General features: G+C 30.3%; 4 protein-coding genes across 5 annotated transcripts; 2 read left to right on the top strand and 2 right to left on the bottom strand.

Annotated features, from left to right (window-relative positions):
- Positions 1–132: 132 nt before the first annotated feature.
- On the bottom strand, positions 133–3,376 carry LOC126781517 (sodium/potassium-transporting ATPase subunit beta-1-interacting protein 4). Its single transcript, XM_050506462.1, has 5 exons — positions 3,177–3,376; positions 2,777–2,914; positions 2,609–2,689; positions 1,940–2,192; positions 133–1,713 (listed from the first exon to the last, which is right to left on the bottom strand). The coding sequence occupies exons 1-5, from the start codon at positions 3,228–3,230 to the stop codon at positions 1,067–1,069; spliced, it is 1,173 nt and encodes a 390-aa protein (XP_050362419.1). The 5' UTR covers positions 3,231–3,376; the 3' UTR covers positions 133–1,066.
- Positions 3,377–3,673: 297 nt separating this feature from the next.
- Positions 3,674–4,748, top strand: LOC126771643 (ubiquitin carboxyl-terminal hydrolase isozyme L3-like). Its single transcript, XM_050491649.1, has 2 exons — positions 3,674–3,812; positions 3,884–4,748. Exon 2 carries the CDS (start codon positions 3,890–3,892, stop codon positions 4,580–4,582), a length of 693 nt encoding a protein of 230 aa, XP_050347606.1. The 5' UTR covers positions 3,674–3,812; positions 3,884–3,889; the 3' UTR covers positions 4,583–4,748.
- Positions 4,749–5,060: 312 nt separating this feature from the next.
- Positions 5,061–12,119, bottom strand: LOC126770888 (major facilitator superfamily domain-containing protein 12-like). Of its 2 annotated transcripts, XM_050490508.1 has the most exons (9): positions 11,970–12,117; positions 11,390–11,461; positions 10,595–10,802; positions 10,312–10,396; positions 9,645–9,833; positions 8,932–9,229; positions 8,429–8,579; positions 7,542–7,669; positions 5,061–6,921 (listed from the first exon to the last, which is right to left on the bottom strand). In XM_050490508.1, the coding sequence occupies exons 2-9, from the start codon at positions 11,430–11,432 to the stop codon at positions 6,866–6,868; spliced, it is 1,158 nt and encodes a 385-aa protein (XP_050346465.1). In that variant the 5' UTR covers positions 11,433–11,461; positions 11,970–12,117; the 3' UTR covers positions 5,061–6,865. The 2 variants fall into 2 exon arrangements, with proteins under 2 accessions (XP_050346465.1, XP_050346457.1); XM_050490500.1 differs by having other exon boundaries at positions 5,062–6,921; positions 11,390–12,119.
- A 2,006-nt stretch (positions 12,120–14,125) lies between these two features.
- On the top strand, positions 14,126–16,118 carry LOC126770839 (GPI transamidase component PIG-T). Its single transcript, XM_050490441.1, has 3 exons — positions 14,126–14,417; positions 14,496–15,782; positions 15,850–16,118. The coding sequence occupies exons 1-3, from the start codon at positions 14,261–14,263 to the stop codon at positions 16,068–16,070; spliced, it is 1,665 nt and encodes a 554-aa protein (XP_050346398.1). The 5' UTR covers positions 14,126–14,260; the 3' UTR covers positions 16,071–16,118.
- Positions 16,119–16,591: the final 473 nt, after the last annotated feature.

Below are 16,591 nucleotides of genomic sequence, written 5' to 3'. Positions count from 1 at the left end.
TTTACTAACAATTATTATTAAAATCGATTATTTTGATTTTATTCTGATTTTTTTTTTGTATGTATTAAATGTGTAGTTATAAAATACAATTACAATGCTCGAATGTTTGTTTTTATTTAAATAAAAAACATAAGTTTTATTGAATTATATTATTTGGTATAAAACGTCAAAGTTTTTTTAAAAACATAATATAATTACCCTTACTCTAATAAAGCTCGTTTTGTATTTCACTTATAAATTATGGTCCAAATGTGATTTAGGAATGTAAAACTATGTGTTTGACTAAAAACTGCATGTAAATGTACAAGTATGAATAATCGTTTGTGCATGTTAATGTATAAACTCCTTACAAACAATTCTTGTTTATAATATCTTACAATTTCAGACTCTTATTCAAAATTCATATACTAATGGACGGATTAGTTTACCAATGATATTTTATTAGAATTTATTTTTTTATGAATATATGAAATATTTAAATCATGAAAAACTGGTTCAATACATAATTAAACATATTCTATGAATTATAAAAAATTAAGAATTGAAAATTGTATAAAAAAACCCTACACAAGGGACATTAAATATTATATAGTACGTAAAGAGTGATATATGGCAAGTTAACTAGAAACTAAAGAAAAGTTAGTGACAAACTGATATTCCTCTTAGCTGAAATTATGTTTTGTACAATTGTGTGCGTGCTCATTGTAAAATTGTCACTCAATGTATAGTCTTAACACAATTTCCTACAATAACACAATAACAATGCATTTAATCATTACATAACAAGAAAAAAGATCTTATTAAAAATTTTAATAAAAAAAAGACACCTACATTTTTTGACTTGTACAAAAATTATCCTCACAACTTTCTGTGTTTCGTTTATAACTATATGTCACTTAAAATATTAAAGCTTATTCTAAATAGTCATCAAGGAATGTATCTCATACAACAACGGCAACGACTTTAAAGAGATTCTAAAGTAATACTATCATTAAAATAGGTAAATATAAAAATAATAGCTACTTAAGTCACATATGCATTAAACTTAACAAGATAAAAAAACAGATTACGAAGACTTGTTGTTAACATTGAGCCGCAAGTAGTAAGGGTCGTCGGCGGGCTGGTAGACGGACTGGTAGGCGGGCGGGCCGGGCGCAGGCGGGGGCGGCTCCCATGCGCCGCCGTACGCGTACCCGCCCGCCTCGTACGAAGGCGACTCGCTCGCCGCCGCGCCCTCGTAGCTCACGACGCCCTCGTACACGCGATTGTTGCTGCCGTTCGGCTCATTGTACGGTCCGACGACATCTCTACCCGTATTTTTGCATCGTCTTATTGTATCGCTTCTGCTACTTATTGCTGGAATAGATTCCAAAGGCGGCGGTGGGTCATAGACTTCTTGGGAGCGAGTGATCGATTCCCGGTCGAGCACGTGGTACGAGGAAGGTCTAGCGCCATGGAAATTGGAGTACGACGAATGTGCCGAGGTGGGTCGAGATGGTCGAGATTCGTGTGGCAGAGATGCATTAGATGATAAGTAACCAGCATTTCGATATGATCGACGTGATCTTCGTACAGATGAGCCGGCTCCCCTGGAACCTGAGCGACGTTTTACTCGGCGAGGTGTCATCGGTTTAAGAGAGCTTTCACTTACGTTTGTTTCGGTGGGACTTAATTCTATGGTATAAACTGGACGGCGAGTTAATGTTCCTTTATCTGAAATAATAAATATTAGACAATTTAAAATTTGGTTACAAAAAGTAAATATGATTATTTTTATTAGTTACCCGTTTAATAAAAATAAGAATTAATTTTATTTATAGAGGAATACTTGAACTTTAAATTGACTTTTTATTTAGTAGTAGTACTAAATAAGAGTTTGTGTTAAATGCTTTTTTTGTATGTTTTCTATTGAAAAGGAAATTGCTTTACTTTTTCTTACCTACTACAGTATTATGTTTCTTAAAAGATCTATATGTTAATAAAATAGTAAGTGGCAATGCTGTAGCAGTGAGAGCTGCAGCTACTGCAGACTGTGCTAACTCTACATAAGGCCATTGCAAAAAGCATCCTTCAACTCTTGCAGGTCTCCATGTACCGGGCCCATCGGCTTCACCCCAGACTGGTTGGCATCCCCAGCCATTCCCTTCCCACCAACTTACACTTCCCGTCCCTAAGGACAATAATCCACTTTCCTACAAAAGGACAAATGAATATAAGTGACAATTTATTAAAAAAACATATTAGAAAATACACACAGTTTAAATTGACTATTTTACAGCCCATGCTGAAGAAACCCTTCTCAGTAATGTACTGCTAAATCTCATTGCAACCAAACAGAAGAATATAACACGTGACGACTAAAAGGTAGTAGTGGCAACAAATTGTGTGCAAGTTAATAATGCAAATCTGATTTGATGACATTGGTGTGGTCCATTGCACACACTTATAAACTGCTGTCGTGTGTAAGACCTATCATTGAAGCTAACAATTAATTAAAATTATTATAAATTTATCACACTTCAATTTATATGATTGAAAAATATCAGTGGTAATGGTTATAGAACAGTCAGTCATAAATTACAATATTGATTACATATTTAGTACTCACCCTGTTGAGAATTCCAAGATTTAGATAATAACAAATTAAAAATATGTTCCATGTTAACCACATGAAACTCCATATTGCATACTGGAAAGAAATAGTAATTCTCATACATTTTTTTCTAATAGCAGAAACTTATAAATCACATGTCACCAAAACATTTAGTCAACTTACTGCAAGAAGATATTTTGTTATATACTGCACAGCACCAAATGATCCAAATATTATTAAAATAATGTTTACGAAATTTGCAATTATTGGTAACCACATGTATCCCAGAAAATCAAAGACTTGTCTTTGTATTGTTACTATCTGAAAATAAAAAAAATTATATATATATATAAGACCAAATAATACTTACGAACTAACAAAGAAGTTTATCGAATTCCGTTTCCAAAACTTTTTCTTTTAACTTTTGAGGTCACAACATAAGAGGTCTTAAGAATATTTTTTAGAATTATAAAATAAATAGTATACTAATACAGCTCTAAAGTCAACATCGTAACAATTTAAAAAATTGTATTTAATATACACAATTTTTTTTTAGTTTTATCGGAAAATATGAATAACGAACCAATTCCAATATGCAAACAATTAATAACAATGTCCGAAGTCCACAAACAGCCATTGCCAAAACTTATAATAGTTTCATTTATGACGATAATAATAAATCCATTGGGATTTCAGTAAAATTTTCATTATATGCGAAAACAACGCTGCTACTTAATATGTTAAATTTTGACTTGATAAGTGAAGTGACAGTTTATAATAGTGATGCCAATAATTGCCATGGTTTTGCATAACCTACTTTAAATAATAAGTTAAATATATTTTTAAGTAATCGATAATAATAGTTATTGTGGATAACTTATAAATATGTAATTTTATTTATACCATATTTATCACTAGATTTTCATTTAATTCAGATTTTTACAGTAAAAATAAAATTTATTAATAAAAGCACTAAAAATAATAATTAAGAAATTAACAGAATTTTGGAATTCAAGTACCTGCTGTTTCTGTCAGTAATTCAATTAAAAAATTATATATTAGAAATTGGCAACCCAGAATGTGACTTGTATATTCGAAATTTTGTGATTATTGATTTAGTAGGTAATTTGTGAAACTCGCTCAACCGTCTACGACCGGCATATTGTATAGCGGCTTTGAAGAAGTATTTTCTTAAATTTCTAGTCATAAAAAAGCAAAGGTGAGTAACATGTTTATTAACTTATAGGAAAATGTTTTTAATTCCTTTATTATAGCATTATAATTTTGCAGTTCGAAATGGCTACTGAAACATTAATTCCTCTGGAATCAAATCCCGAAGTTATGAATAAATTTCTGCAAAAACTTGGCGTGCCTAACAAATGGGGTATGGTAGACGTTATGAGCCTGGAACCTGAAATGCTTTCCTGGGTACCGAAACCTGTAATCGCTGTTACGCTTCTCTTTCCTGTTTCTGATGCTTATGAGCAACATAAACAAAAAGAAGAAAATGATATTTTATCTAAAGGTCAAGAAGTTTCTAGCAATCTTTTCTATATGAAACAAAATATAAGTAATGCATGTGGTACAGTAGCACTTGTGCATGGAGTTGCTAATAATATAGATAAAATTCAGTTAAATGAAGGCCCTTTAAAGAAATTCTTAGAGGAAGCAAAAGACCTAGACGCTGCTGCTAGAGGAACACTTTTAGAAAAAAGTGAAGGTATAATTAACGCTCATAAAGAGTTGGCCCTAGAAGGACAAACAAATACTCCTAGTGCTGAAGATCCTGTCAATCATCATTTTATTACATTTGTGCATAAAGATGGAGTTTTGTATGAATTAGATGGACGTAAAGCTTTTCCAATTAATCACGGCAAAACAACACCTGATTCCATGTTGGAAGATGCAGCAAAGATTTGTAAAGAATTTATGTCACGTGACCCCGATGAGGTCCGTTTCACTGTGGTTGCTTTAGCTGCATCTGAGTAAACTTATGAAATGATGCTTTACTTAGAGCCTTTACATGCAATGGTACATTAACTGTATGTGCTTTTACCATTGTGCTTTTTGATCTTCACACTTGAAAGTATTTTTATCAATTTCATATATTTGTATGCTGTGCAAGCCTTTTGTGATAATAAAAAACTTATTTATTTATAAATGTTTTATTTATCATGTCTGTTTGTTGTTGATATTTTTTACACACAAATACTATTGTAGGTTTTAGTTTTTTTTATCAATTTACTTAAAAATAAAATTCAACTATAATCAATAAATTATAAATATTTCATAACAATAAATTATACAAGTTTTTTATTTTATTAAATTCTAGTAAACATACCCAACTTATAATTTTAAAAATCTTCTATTTACAGAAAATTCAGTTGTAATGTTTCCAAAAAACCTATTAATTTATATGAAATTGAAAAATAATCAACTACAACCCATTTTTCAAACAATAAAAATGCAGTTAATTATTTAATTGTAAACAATATATAATACTACTTCTTCCCTGAAAAGCAATTTAATAAAAACATTTGCTATGAACCCATTTAATGTCGAGGACGCACATCGGCATCCATAATATGTATATACACATGCCTAGGCCACCCATCAGCGTCTGAATTACAAATTACCTAGGTGGAATGTTAATAAAAAAAAAAAAAACAATTTTAGTAAATGTTTAATTTTATTATACAAATAACTAACATCCATCTTCGTCATATTGGCGTCTAAAGTATTTTATCGATAAAACATAAAATTAAAAAATATAAATATATCTTGTTAAGTTACTAAGTACTTGATACATCCTTTTAAAACAAAAAGTAAACAAAAAAAATAAAATGTTTGAGTACCTCCGACATTTTAAGACCGTGCCGAAAACTCTGATAAGCGCCTAAGAATAAAGACGCTCATGGGCGGCTGCTTGCAAATGTATGACAGAGGTAACGTACCTATATTCCGGCAATGAATGAATTACCTGTGTTGCATGAATATTCCCTGCTATAAAAGAAAAACGTAGCAGAGGATATTTTTGTAACGCAGGTAGTAGCCGTTTTCACTTCTTTCATTTACTTATTAAAATTAAAACTATTGAAATAATAATATCAGAAATTAAACCAGTTAGTTATACTACTTAACAGTATATAACTCACATTAGCTTTGATTTGGAAGTTCCTTCTAACGCGGTTTGCCCATATGTTATTCATTTTAAGAGAATTATAATATTTTATGTACAGACATTTTTATAAAATAAGTACAAAAATAAAATAAAAAGAACAAAATACACATTACAAATTTAAAGCAAAAACTCGCCGTCTAAAAGGTTGTCCTGTGGTATTGTACCTAAGACACTGCGATATTGCTGCTTGAGCTAAATAAGCGCCAGCTCTTGGGTCACCAGAGGTGTGGACCAGTTTCTTAGAAATATTTTTTTTGTATCGGACGACCATGGACCTTGTTTCAAAACCCAGCCGCGCAAATTCATATCCGTTGGATAATAGTGAATATTTGTGGCGCTTGAGTATTTGAGCAGCTTCAGCGGCTGCACTGGCTTTAGGAGATGTATTCCTGATATGAGATACTGCCAGCGTATCTACGCAAGTTGCATCTCACAGAAGAACACGTCCCATCGACCATGGCACTAATGTCGCTCCATCGGGTCTCTTGCCATCATCTCTGCATAAACCATTCGCTTCCAAAGTAGCTTAGGTATTACATTTTCATTCTATTAAAATTATTGTTTCCGTACCATTTTCATATAATATTTAGTTATTTTTTTAACGTCACAGTCCAATTACTAAGAATAGTACTTTTAACGCCTAGTCAATGTGAATTCCTATAATAATATATCATAAGCTTTATGAACATAAGAACCATATCTTAGTTTTAACAATAGTGTTGTAACAGGGCCTATGCAAAAAAATGTGCATACATAAATGTATAGGGGTCGAAAATATAAAATAAATACTATACCGTAAACGAATTATTTTTTCCTTTATATTTTTTTATATATCTTATAACTAAAAATAAACTCATACAATAACTCAATATACTCACTAGTTAACAAAATATATTTTGTTAAAACATTTCTTTAAGAATACTAAAGATACATCACAATTTTATTTAGAATGTCTTTTAATATCTAATTACAATTATATGATAGTCATGTTAGAATGTCTTCTAATATCTCTGGTAAAATAGTTGTATAAAAATCTCTCGATTTACATAATATTTTTACACTAAAAGTGTAAAAAATATTAGATATTTTTATTAGGTATATTCTGGTGTTAATATTTCATCTTCATCTGCATTGATGGGTGAGGGATCTGCAAAAAAGAATATTTTTTTGATATTTACCACAGTCATACACAAGTTTTAATTCATACTTAATCTACTTAAATTAAAACATTTACTTGTAAGTTTCAAAAACTTAGGAGCAAATAGTTTTCTTAGCCTTCCACTTCTAGTAAAATACTTTTACATTTTAATAATTACATTTTCAAGTATTTTATAAATATTAATAATCATTTCAAGTTATAATTTTAAATTTAGTAGTTTTTATTTTAAAACTTTGTATTCATGATTAGAACATTTTAAGTTGGAACAATGTCAATCAAAGATTGCAAATTAAAGCCCGGGCAAGCACCACTAAATTTTAATTTGTTCAATTTATGGTTATAATTCATCTGCAAAACTTGCATATGTCAGTAGGGAAAAAATCTGCACGTGTATCTATACAGCAACAGAGCAGCATGGTGGAATATGCTCCAAACCTCCTCAAAAAGAAAGAAGGCTTTAGTCCAATTGGACATCTACTGGAAATTACTTTACTTTTTTTTACAATTGATATGATTGATTATTGTGTCAAATATATGTTTTTTATTTACTGAATTATTAAAATAGCATGTTGGGAAAAGAATAAATAGTTTTTCTTAAATATGCTTACCATTTGCAATCAAAGAGTTATGTGGTCGGTTTGGTAAAACTAAAGTGAGTGCAAGTCCCAGTATCGTTGCTGCTCCGCACACCCACGATAATGCGTCCCGATAGTAATATATGCCACCGTTATCCGCGCTGTAAGCGATCATGTTATTCGTTTAAATGCATACCTAAATATATCATACCACTGTCAGAAACTTCGGCACAAAAGGTTTAGATTTATTTAAGTACAGTTTAGTTCTTATCTCATTTGAAAGTACTCTTTCTTTAAGACATTTTGATTTCTTTATTCTAAAAATTAGGCAGACTGACGAATAGGCCCTCTAATAGTGAGTGGTGGTGGTACCACTGCCTATAGAAATTGGCACAATAAGATTTAACTCTTGCCTTTTGTAGCTTTTTCTTTGTTATTACCTGTAAATATTCTTAGGGGACAAGATTAAAATGCACGAATATTCAGAGGGACACAGTCAGAAATCTATCATTTTATGTTATAAACTAATAATATTAAAAAAATTACTGCCTTTGTATTGAGATAATTCTATTTTTGAGAAATGAAAAAAAATATTAAATTCTGTGTATATTTTGTCCGGTTAGAGAAATGGACCGCCTGATAGTTGCAAGGAATATTCACTTCTTACAACGCTAATGCGCTACCGACCTTGGGAACTTGATGTTATGTCCCTTGTACATGTTATACTAGCTCACTCATCATTCAAACCGGAACACAATAGTACTAAGTATTTCTGCTTGGCGGTAGAATATATAATGAATGGTTAGTTACTCACCCAGATGGGCTTGGAAAAATATAGGAAGCCAACAACAATGCAAGACAGAAGAATGACGACGCTAATATTGTGCAAGATATATCAGTAATAACTAATAAAAACTTACTACATCTGAATCAAAGCAATAGCTACTCCACAAGACAGCTTATCACAAAAACTCATTAACCCATACACAAACGCTGATGCCCCTGTTCTGTCACCAACTAGATCAGCCGTTAGGGACAGACTTGTAACAAGCATTTGTGCTCCTCCAAAACCTGCAATAAAATTATTAAAAACTTGATTATATGCCGCATTATATTATATCATAGACATATGCTTATACTTAAATATAATAAGGAAATATCGATCTTAATTTATTATGTATATTTATTGATCAATATATAACACAAGAAATATTTGTGTTCCTAGATAATATTAAAGATTATATCAAAAATGAGGTTAATTGCAATATTTGAAACAATATTGTTCTAAATTTTATTACTGTGTAAACATTAATTTACAAATACAGTTGAATAAGAAATAATACAAATTTTAAAACGAAATAAACATGCAATTCAAACATTGTCTCCATAGCAAACAATGTCATCATCTATAGAGGTTACTAACCTATCAATACAGCAACTATGTAAATAAAATTCACTTTGTAATTATGGTCTGAATCGATGTAAACCCATATAAAACCACTTAATGCACATGCAGAACCCAATAAATAGCTTAGTTTTCGTGTGAAAGATCTTGGGGCCAACCTCTGAACACCAGCTGCGACCAAACTTCCCAGATACATTGCTAGTGGCACTACAGCCAGGGCTCTAGCCGCTAACCCAAGGGTACGGTGAAGATACAGAGGAATAAGGACCTGTGATACATTGACCACAAGTCTTGTACTCATGTATATACCAGCTACCTAAAATTTTACAGACATTTCATCAGTTTATTTTTTATTAATAATTGTCTTTACTCTATCTGTTAATCCATACATTTAAAAACAGTAAATGACCCAGTGGATCTTAGTTATTGATTGTGGGTTTAAACAAAACACAATCAATACCCTTATGGTTAATTTGTTTCTGTAAATCTTCTTGTAAATCTTGGTGAAAGATGTTTTCTGAGAAAACTTTCGTTTGTTGGATAAAATTCAGACATATATTTATCTACCAGCCTTTACTAGCTCAAGTGCATGATGAAATGAAATCCAACACATCTCTAGAAGAACAGTAATTTGGTACTTACAATGTTTACATGATTATAAATATGAAGATATTGACTAATACTCTTATTTTAATTCTTGAAAATATAAAACATTTATTTTGGTGACTCACTTGATATAATAAGAACTTGCGAAGTATATCACAATGTAGAGTACTACTTCCATATTCATTGTTTGATATTTGATTCCGTGATGGCTTTTCAGACACCGCAAAGTGAAACAATACTGACGCCACAGTTCCAACACTTAAAACTATGAACATTATTTGTCTAAACTTCCAAGCATCAGCTGGTCCTACTTGCTAAAAAAAAGCATGTTTTAAAAATAAATTCAATTAAAATTAAATTTATAAATGACACTTGTTTTTATATATGTACAGAATTTATGCAAATGAGTTTTACCCATATTTGGCTTGGTGTGAACAAGAAATAAAAATATGCCAAAAATATTAGTTAAATTATGAATATTGATCATTTTATAATACAGTTAATTAAGAATATTAACTAATAAGTATGTCAATTCTTCACATATTTCAAACAGTTTAACAAAACACCCTGTTTCCTTTCCTTATAGATTAATTTAGTTTTAAAACTAAGCATTGAAGAATCTAAAAGTTCATTTACTTAAGTTTATTACAATTTTATGCTTAATTAAATTGTCACTCGCATTAAAATATTGTTATTAAAATTTAATATTTATTTACAAAGTGAATTTTATTAAAATTTAATAACAATATTTTAATGCTGCTGACAATGTGCTAATAATAATAAAATACCTACGTCTTTATCACAATTTCCTGTAACGTGTAGTATTATCCATGTCATGATATAAACAAATATATTAGAGAACACTGTAAATCCATATCTGAAACAAATATACTGATGTAAAAACTATAATATAAACAAAAACTCCATACTAATGACTAGTTTCAAATTTATTCTTTTTTTAATACATATTTTGAGTTTTTAATTTATATTTATTTTTATAGTAAAATGAATATTATTACAAATATTTTATAATCATAAAAAGAGAAATTTTGCTATAGTTTATAATATTTTTTACCTAATGGCGGTGAGATGTGTCCTAACATGAGGATCTTCTGCCAATTCGGGAATAAGACTAAGATGAGATATTTGCACAGCAGCCCATCCAATTTGAAATACAACAATAAAAGCAGCAAAGTAAAACATTTGTGCCCATTTATGTGTCAATGTACAGCCCACACACTCCATAAAAATGAACGGGAATGATATAAGCACACACACAGTACCTGGAAAATATATATTTGTTTAAAAGTTGATTGTACTTTATGAATTTATACAGTAAAGTATAAAAAAATAAGGAAATTAATAAATTTTGAATAAGTTTTCATTGTAATAATTGTTATTATCAAAACAACCAACTTATTTTAATTTTCAAAAATATTAATATTTTTATATATGACTAATGGCCCTGATTGATTCTGAGCCATGATTCTTTATAATATTTATGTAATAATTTGTTTAAAATTTAGAACACAGTTAGTTCAAAATAATAGAAAATAGATTAAATAATGAAACAAAATAAACAATATTTTTTTGGGATTATAATCATGCTACAAAATTGTAATTGAATTACTGAAATACACTATTATTTTTGAAAACACAGAAATGAATTCAAATTCTATAGAAAACCTAGATTTAACAAAGATATACTTCGTTTAAATGGTGTTATTTAAAACTTATCTGAAGTTTTGTCTGAATCTTATATGAGGTGGTGGCTTTAGTACAAATTTTAACAACAAACAAGAAAATAAATGCGAACTTGACCTGACATAGTGATAAGCATAATTATATATATAACATCATGATCACTTACCAAATAAATGCCAAAGTTTTCTTTTGCCATATCTTGAGCTCATAAAATTGTTTGTGTGATCAGAATGATAGCCTACAAATGGAGTAGATAAGGCATCTACAATTTGACCTATTAACATTAAGTATCCAGCTTGAGAGGCACTGAATTCAAGTACGAGGTGGAAAAATACTAAAAAATATGTAAACCATAAACTTGCACACACATCATTTAATATGTGTCCAATGCCATACGCAAGCTGTAGCCTTAGGCTGGTTGAAATGTCCAAAAGTTCGTTATCCATTTTTGGATTAAGCTTAAGAACCTCCCACAATTTATTTTAAAAACTAATGAGTAGAAAATTCGCCCAATTGAAATAAATAATCCGTAATAACGTAGATTATAAAAATCAAAAATTTTGTATAAATTCAAATTATATTATGGTTCTCAAAAAATGCCCAGGTTAATTATATATCACAATTCTAAGTCAATTTTCACTTAACTAACAATTGACAATTTATAATTTTACAAAATTTATAAATATGTATATAATTTTGACATTTTAACAAAAAGTTAATAATTATGTTGTTTTTTAAAACCATGCCTGGATATTTAACTATTTTTCTTGAAATTTCTTCCCGTAATAAACATTACAATCACAAACTTTTCGAAATTGTTATTGTCATTTGTCATGTTATACATCAGACTCAAACGTAGGTCACAGTCACTAGACAGTAGACAGAGAAACTAATAGACCAAGGGGCCGTGAAACCGCGATTGAGAAAGAGTTAGTTTGTCAATGTGTGCGTAAAATATTGCCATAGTAACTGCATTCCTTGTCTTGGGAGATAAATAATTTTCAGGATTTAATTAAAACAAAATGAGGCTTTTAATTATACTTTTTAATATTTATTAGATATTTTTTTACATTTTTATACAATGGTGCATTGTCGGATTATTTCATGTTAAAGCGATAGCAAGAAGAAAATTGCCAGCATGTGTTTTCACGCGTAAGTAATAACAATAATAATATCCTGGGACAGTATTCACATACGGTCATCTGATCCCAAACTAAGCAGCAGTGATGCCAACTCCTACAGAATAATCCCCCTAGAACCAACTTCAAATTCCCCTGAATATAAATTAAAAACCCCTAATTTTTTTGTTGTACACTCATTTTGAGAGGTAATTTCAAATACAAATAAAAAATACTTGTGTGAACAAGTATAAAATTGCTGTTGTATTTATGCGGGTGCATTTTACACGTTTACATACATTATTTAATAATATTAGTGATGATAACAATGAAATTAAACGATTTTTATTTTTCATTCGGTGACCAGAAATCTCCTTACGTGTTTTATAAGCACGCTGAATAATAGCTCAACGGGAGCTATTATTTAAATCTCAATATATTATAGTATTTTGATATTTCAGTTATAGCCACGCTTGAAGTTTATATTTAGTTTAGTTTGTTGGTTGGGTTCGAGGCTTAATATAAATTGTATAGAGTCGTGCGCTTTTTAAGGAAAAACAAAAAAAAACTTGAATAATAGATCCCCTAAAAATCCCCCTAAATAAATGTACCCCCTAAAAACCTCCTAGACGTCTTGAATTTTAAATTTCCTCCTAGACCCCTAAATTTGGGGTGAAAACCCCCTAGTTGGCATCAATGCTAAGCAGAGCTTGTACTAAGGAAAACCAGACAACTGATATACTACATATACTATTTTTCTTTTATAAATACATACTTATATATATAATTACACCCAGACTCATGGCAAACATACATGTTCATGCACACAAATATCTATCCTGGGTAGGAATCGAACCCACAAGCTTCGGCGTGAAAGGCAAGTATCTACCAACCACGCCAACCGGCTCATCAATGATCAAAGTCGGAGGTCAAGTGCCCATCAAATACTACGGTTTGGTCCCTAAATATAGTTTCTCAGTGATGTTTATTTATGCCAGAGCATGACGGAACCTTATATTGCATTAAAATTCAGAAGATAATAAGATTTTCCAGTTTTAATCATTCATAACCTATAATTATTTATCATGAAAGTACTGCCAGCGTCAGCTATAAAATTGTCCCGATTTTCAATAAAAAATGTCGACAATGTAAATAAATAAATAAGAAGTCCAATAATAGCCTAAAGTGCTTCGTTATATATAAATATGTTTTTTTAATTTATTCGTTCTCCTATTAATAATTTCCTAACGACAACATTATTTAACATTCTTCATGAATTTATAATATTATTAGATTCCGAGTTAAGAGGTTAACATAGAAATATATGTGGCAACCATTCTTTATTAATAATTTAATTGAGTGTTTTAGATTTCAACATCTAAGGAGTATGCTAAACCAGTACCATATAAAGATGCTGAAGTACTATTGATAACGGAAACAAAAACAATCATTGCAACGGTTTTTGGGTGTAGTTGGAAAACAAAAATATGATCTAATTAAAAAAAATGTATAATAAATAATAAAAAGTAGAATTTAATAACCTCAGTTTGTTTTAATTAAATCCAGAAAATTATTTATCTCCCAAAACAGGGCATGCAGTTACTATGGCACCATTCTACGCAACATTGACAAACTGTCTCTGTCTCAATCGCGGCTTCACGGACCCTTGTTCTATCAGTTTCTTTGTCTACGGTTTTTGTGATTAAATTGTCAAATGTCAATGTTAAACTTGTCAGTTGTCAGTACGCAGTTGTCAATTGTCAATCATTATTCATTTCTTTATTGTAACTGTAAGTTGCATGTTTACGAATATAAAACCCATGATATATCTAGGTTTAACATAGTTTCGAATTAAATGTTATCAATAAATAATATTCTTTGAAAATACTCATGATAATATAATTAATACATATATCAAAATGTTAAAGTTAGGAATTCCTATCTTTTTCTTATTTACTCTAATACTGCAAATTAAAGGGGATGCCTTTAAAGAAGAAATATTTATTAAACCGCTACCCCCGTCTCACCTATACGTTAATTTTCATTTCGTAACACTAGTAAATGGAGAAGCGTCATGTAAGTGAAGAAATGTCATCATTATTAAATTACCTTTAAAATTAATCAATTAGTATTATTTCTTTTTTTTATCTTCAGTTGAACATTCTCATCTTGCTCCAAGATCTCTGGGCGAAATTATGTCTCGTTATCAAGTAGAAGAGTTACATCTGACTTTAACAGAAGGGCAATGGAAACATAACCAGTGGGGCTATCCAGTCTTAGATGCTGCTCCCGGAGCTGAACTATATGCATGGTTTGCTCCAGAAGTGATTGATGTTGACACTCATTGGAAAAAACTAAGTTCTACTCTATCTGGACTTTTTTGTGCATCATTAAATTTTATCGAAAACTTCAATACAATAACTCCTAAAATGTCTTTATGGCCAACAGGTGCACAAAAATTAAAACAAAATTATACATCTCAATTAAGATATGCATCTCTGCCCAGGGAAATTGTTTGTACAGAAAATTTGACCCCTTGGAAAAAATTACTACCATGTGAATCGAGCCATGGATTTTCTTCTCTCCTAAATTCTCGTATGATTCATAATACAAATTATCATTCCATCGGAGTTCACGTAAGAAGAATATGTGCTGATAACAATTGCTTAGGAACAAACTTAGAAATAAAACAGACTGTGGCTCTTGTTTATGATTTCAAAATTATTAATAGCATTGATTGGTCATTTAGGAAGTTATTTGGGCAAGGATTGCCGGGAGCATGTCCACTTTCATCTTCTAGCAAAATTTATGTTGACATTACTTCAAATAGCACTTACCGTTTCACACTAAGCCCAGAGCCAAATAGCATTGTATTATCACAAAGAGGTGGAAGTGAGACTGAATTAGCTGTATATAATATTAATAATGCTGCAATGATGAATATTGTTGCAAAATATGAAACAAGGAACAAAATATTTGTGAATATACCCCCACCATTGTCATTTACACGATATGTTCTCGGCTATGGCAAAGAATTTGGTGGAATTGTGACTGAGCTCACTAATAACTACTGGGCTCCTATAGATGTTGTTCTATTAGAAAATGCACCTTGGTGGCTGCCTATCCAACTAAGTTCATTGAGGATTAACGGAGAAGCAGAGAGTAAATTAATAATGTCACAATATTATTCTCCCGGTAAAAGCAGACAGAAACCATATCACTTGGAGCTTTTGTTAAAGCTACCTCCTAAATCTACAACTACTTTGACTATAGATTTCGAATTTGTATTCCTCAAATGGCAAGAATATCCACCTGATGCAAACCACGGATTCTACATTGGTTCTGCATTAATATCAGCAAATCTCCCAACTGCTAGAAATTATACCAGTCTACCAATTCATGGGAATACATTTGATTCTGTTATAAATGCTTCAAAACCATGTAAGTATTTTTTTGACTATTATCAACTTTCAAAGACAACCGAAATTAAACCATACTTTTATTTCAGGGTACCCAATGATATTCAGAACAAATGGAGCTATGGTGTCATTACCAACACCTGACTTTAGTATGCCATATAATGTAATATGCTTAGCATGTACTGTAGTTGCTTTAGCATTTGGTCCTTTAAATAATATTTGTACAAAAGAACTAGTCTTAAAAGCTGCTGGAACACCTCTTTCTTTACGTCAAAAGTTATTTAATATATTTAAAAAGAAAAAAGACTAATATTGATAACAAGAGTTTAATTTTATTATATACCTTGAACCTTTTTAACCTCTACTATATGAAATTTCTGTTGCAAATTTTGTAGTTTAAATCATGGTTAATAGATGTTTTGTATAAAAAAAATGTATTTTTTAACAAAAATTATGTAGTCATTATAATTTTCAAGATGTATTGACGTAAATGTAACTTAGTTCAAAGGTACTAGTTAAATTATATCCTTTTGATTGGTATATAATAAATTGTGCCTATTAATTGAATAATGAATATATTGCAAACAATGTTTTCTTTTAATGTTGTCTATGGAACAGACCCGACCAAATGAAACAATTTTATGAATTTGTATCTGTTCTCTTTTTAAAAATGATGCAAAATTGAGTTAAACAACTAAATTAATTTTTATTGAAAAGTTGGAACTTGCTTTAAATAAGTAACAACGCAAACTTTTATTTCAATTTTAAAATCTAGTTATTAATTTTACCAGATTTTCATTGTTGTTAATATCTGTAAATTAATTTATAAAA

This window comes from Nymphalis io, chromosome 1 (genome assembly GCF_905147045.1).
Source record: "Nymphalis io chromosome 1, ilAglIoxx1.1, whole genome shotgun sequence".
Taxonomy (NCBI): domain Eukaryota; kingdom Metazoa; phylum Arthropoda; class Insecta; order Lepidoptera; family Nymphalidae; genus Nymphalis; species Nymphalis io.
The sequence above is the reverse complement of the archived record's forward strand: the minus strand, read 5'-3'. Positions and strand labels throughout refer to the sequence as shown.

Coding starts and splice junctions, on each gene's coding strand:
- LOC126781517 (XM_050506462.1), bottom strand. CDS start 3,230: ATGGCTGTTTGTGGACTTCGGACATTGTTATTAATTGTTTGCATATTG. Junction 2,690..2,776: donor TAACAAAATATCTTCTTGCA/GTAAGTTGACTA, acceptor ATTTCTTTCCAG/TATGCAATATGGAGTTTCAT. Junction 1,714..1,939: donor GAAACATAATACTGTAGTAG/GTAAGAAAAAGT, acceptor TTATTATTTCAG/ATAAAGGAACATTAACTCGC.
- LOC126770839 (XM_050490441.1), top strand. CDS start 14,261: ATGTTAAAGTTAGGAATTCCTATCTTTTTCTTATTTACTCTAATACTG. Junction 14,418..14,495: donor AGTAAATGGAGAAGCGTCAT/GTAAGTGAAGAA, acceptor TTTTATCTTCAG/TTGAACATTCTCATCTTGCT. Junction 15,783..15,849: donor TATAAATGCTTCAAAACCAT/GTAAGTATTTTT, acceptor CTTTTATTTCAG/GGTACCCAATGATATTCAGA.
- LOC126771643 (XM_050491649.1), top strand. CDS start 3,890: ATGGCTACTGAAACATTAATTCCTCTGGAATCAAATCCCGAAGTTATG.
- LOC126770888 (XM_050490500.1), bottom strand. CDS start 11,669: ATGGATAACGAACTTTTGGACATTTCAACCAGCCTAAGGCTACAGCTT. Junction 10,397..10,594: donor ACACATCTCACCGCCATTAG/GTAAAAAATATT, acceptor TATTTGTTTCAG/ATATGGATTTACAGTGTTCT. Junction 9,834..10,311: donor CAGGAAATTGTGATAAAGAC/GTAGGTATTTTA, acceptor GCTTTTTTTTAG/CAAGTAGGACCAGCTGATGC.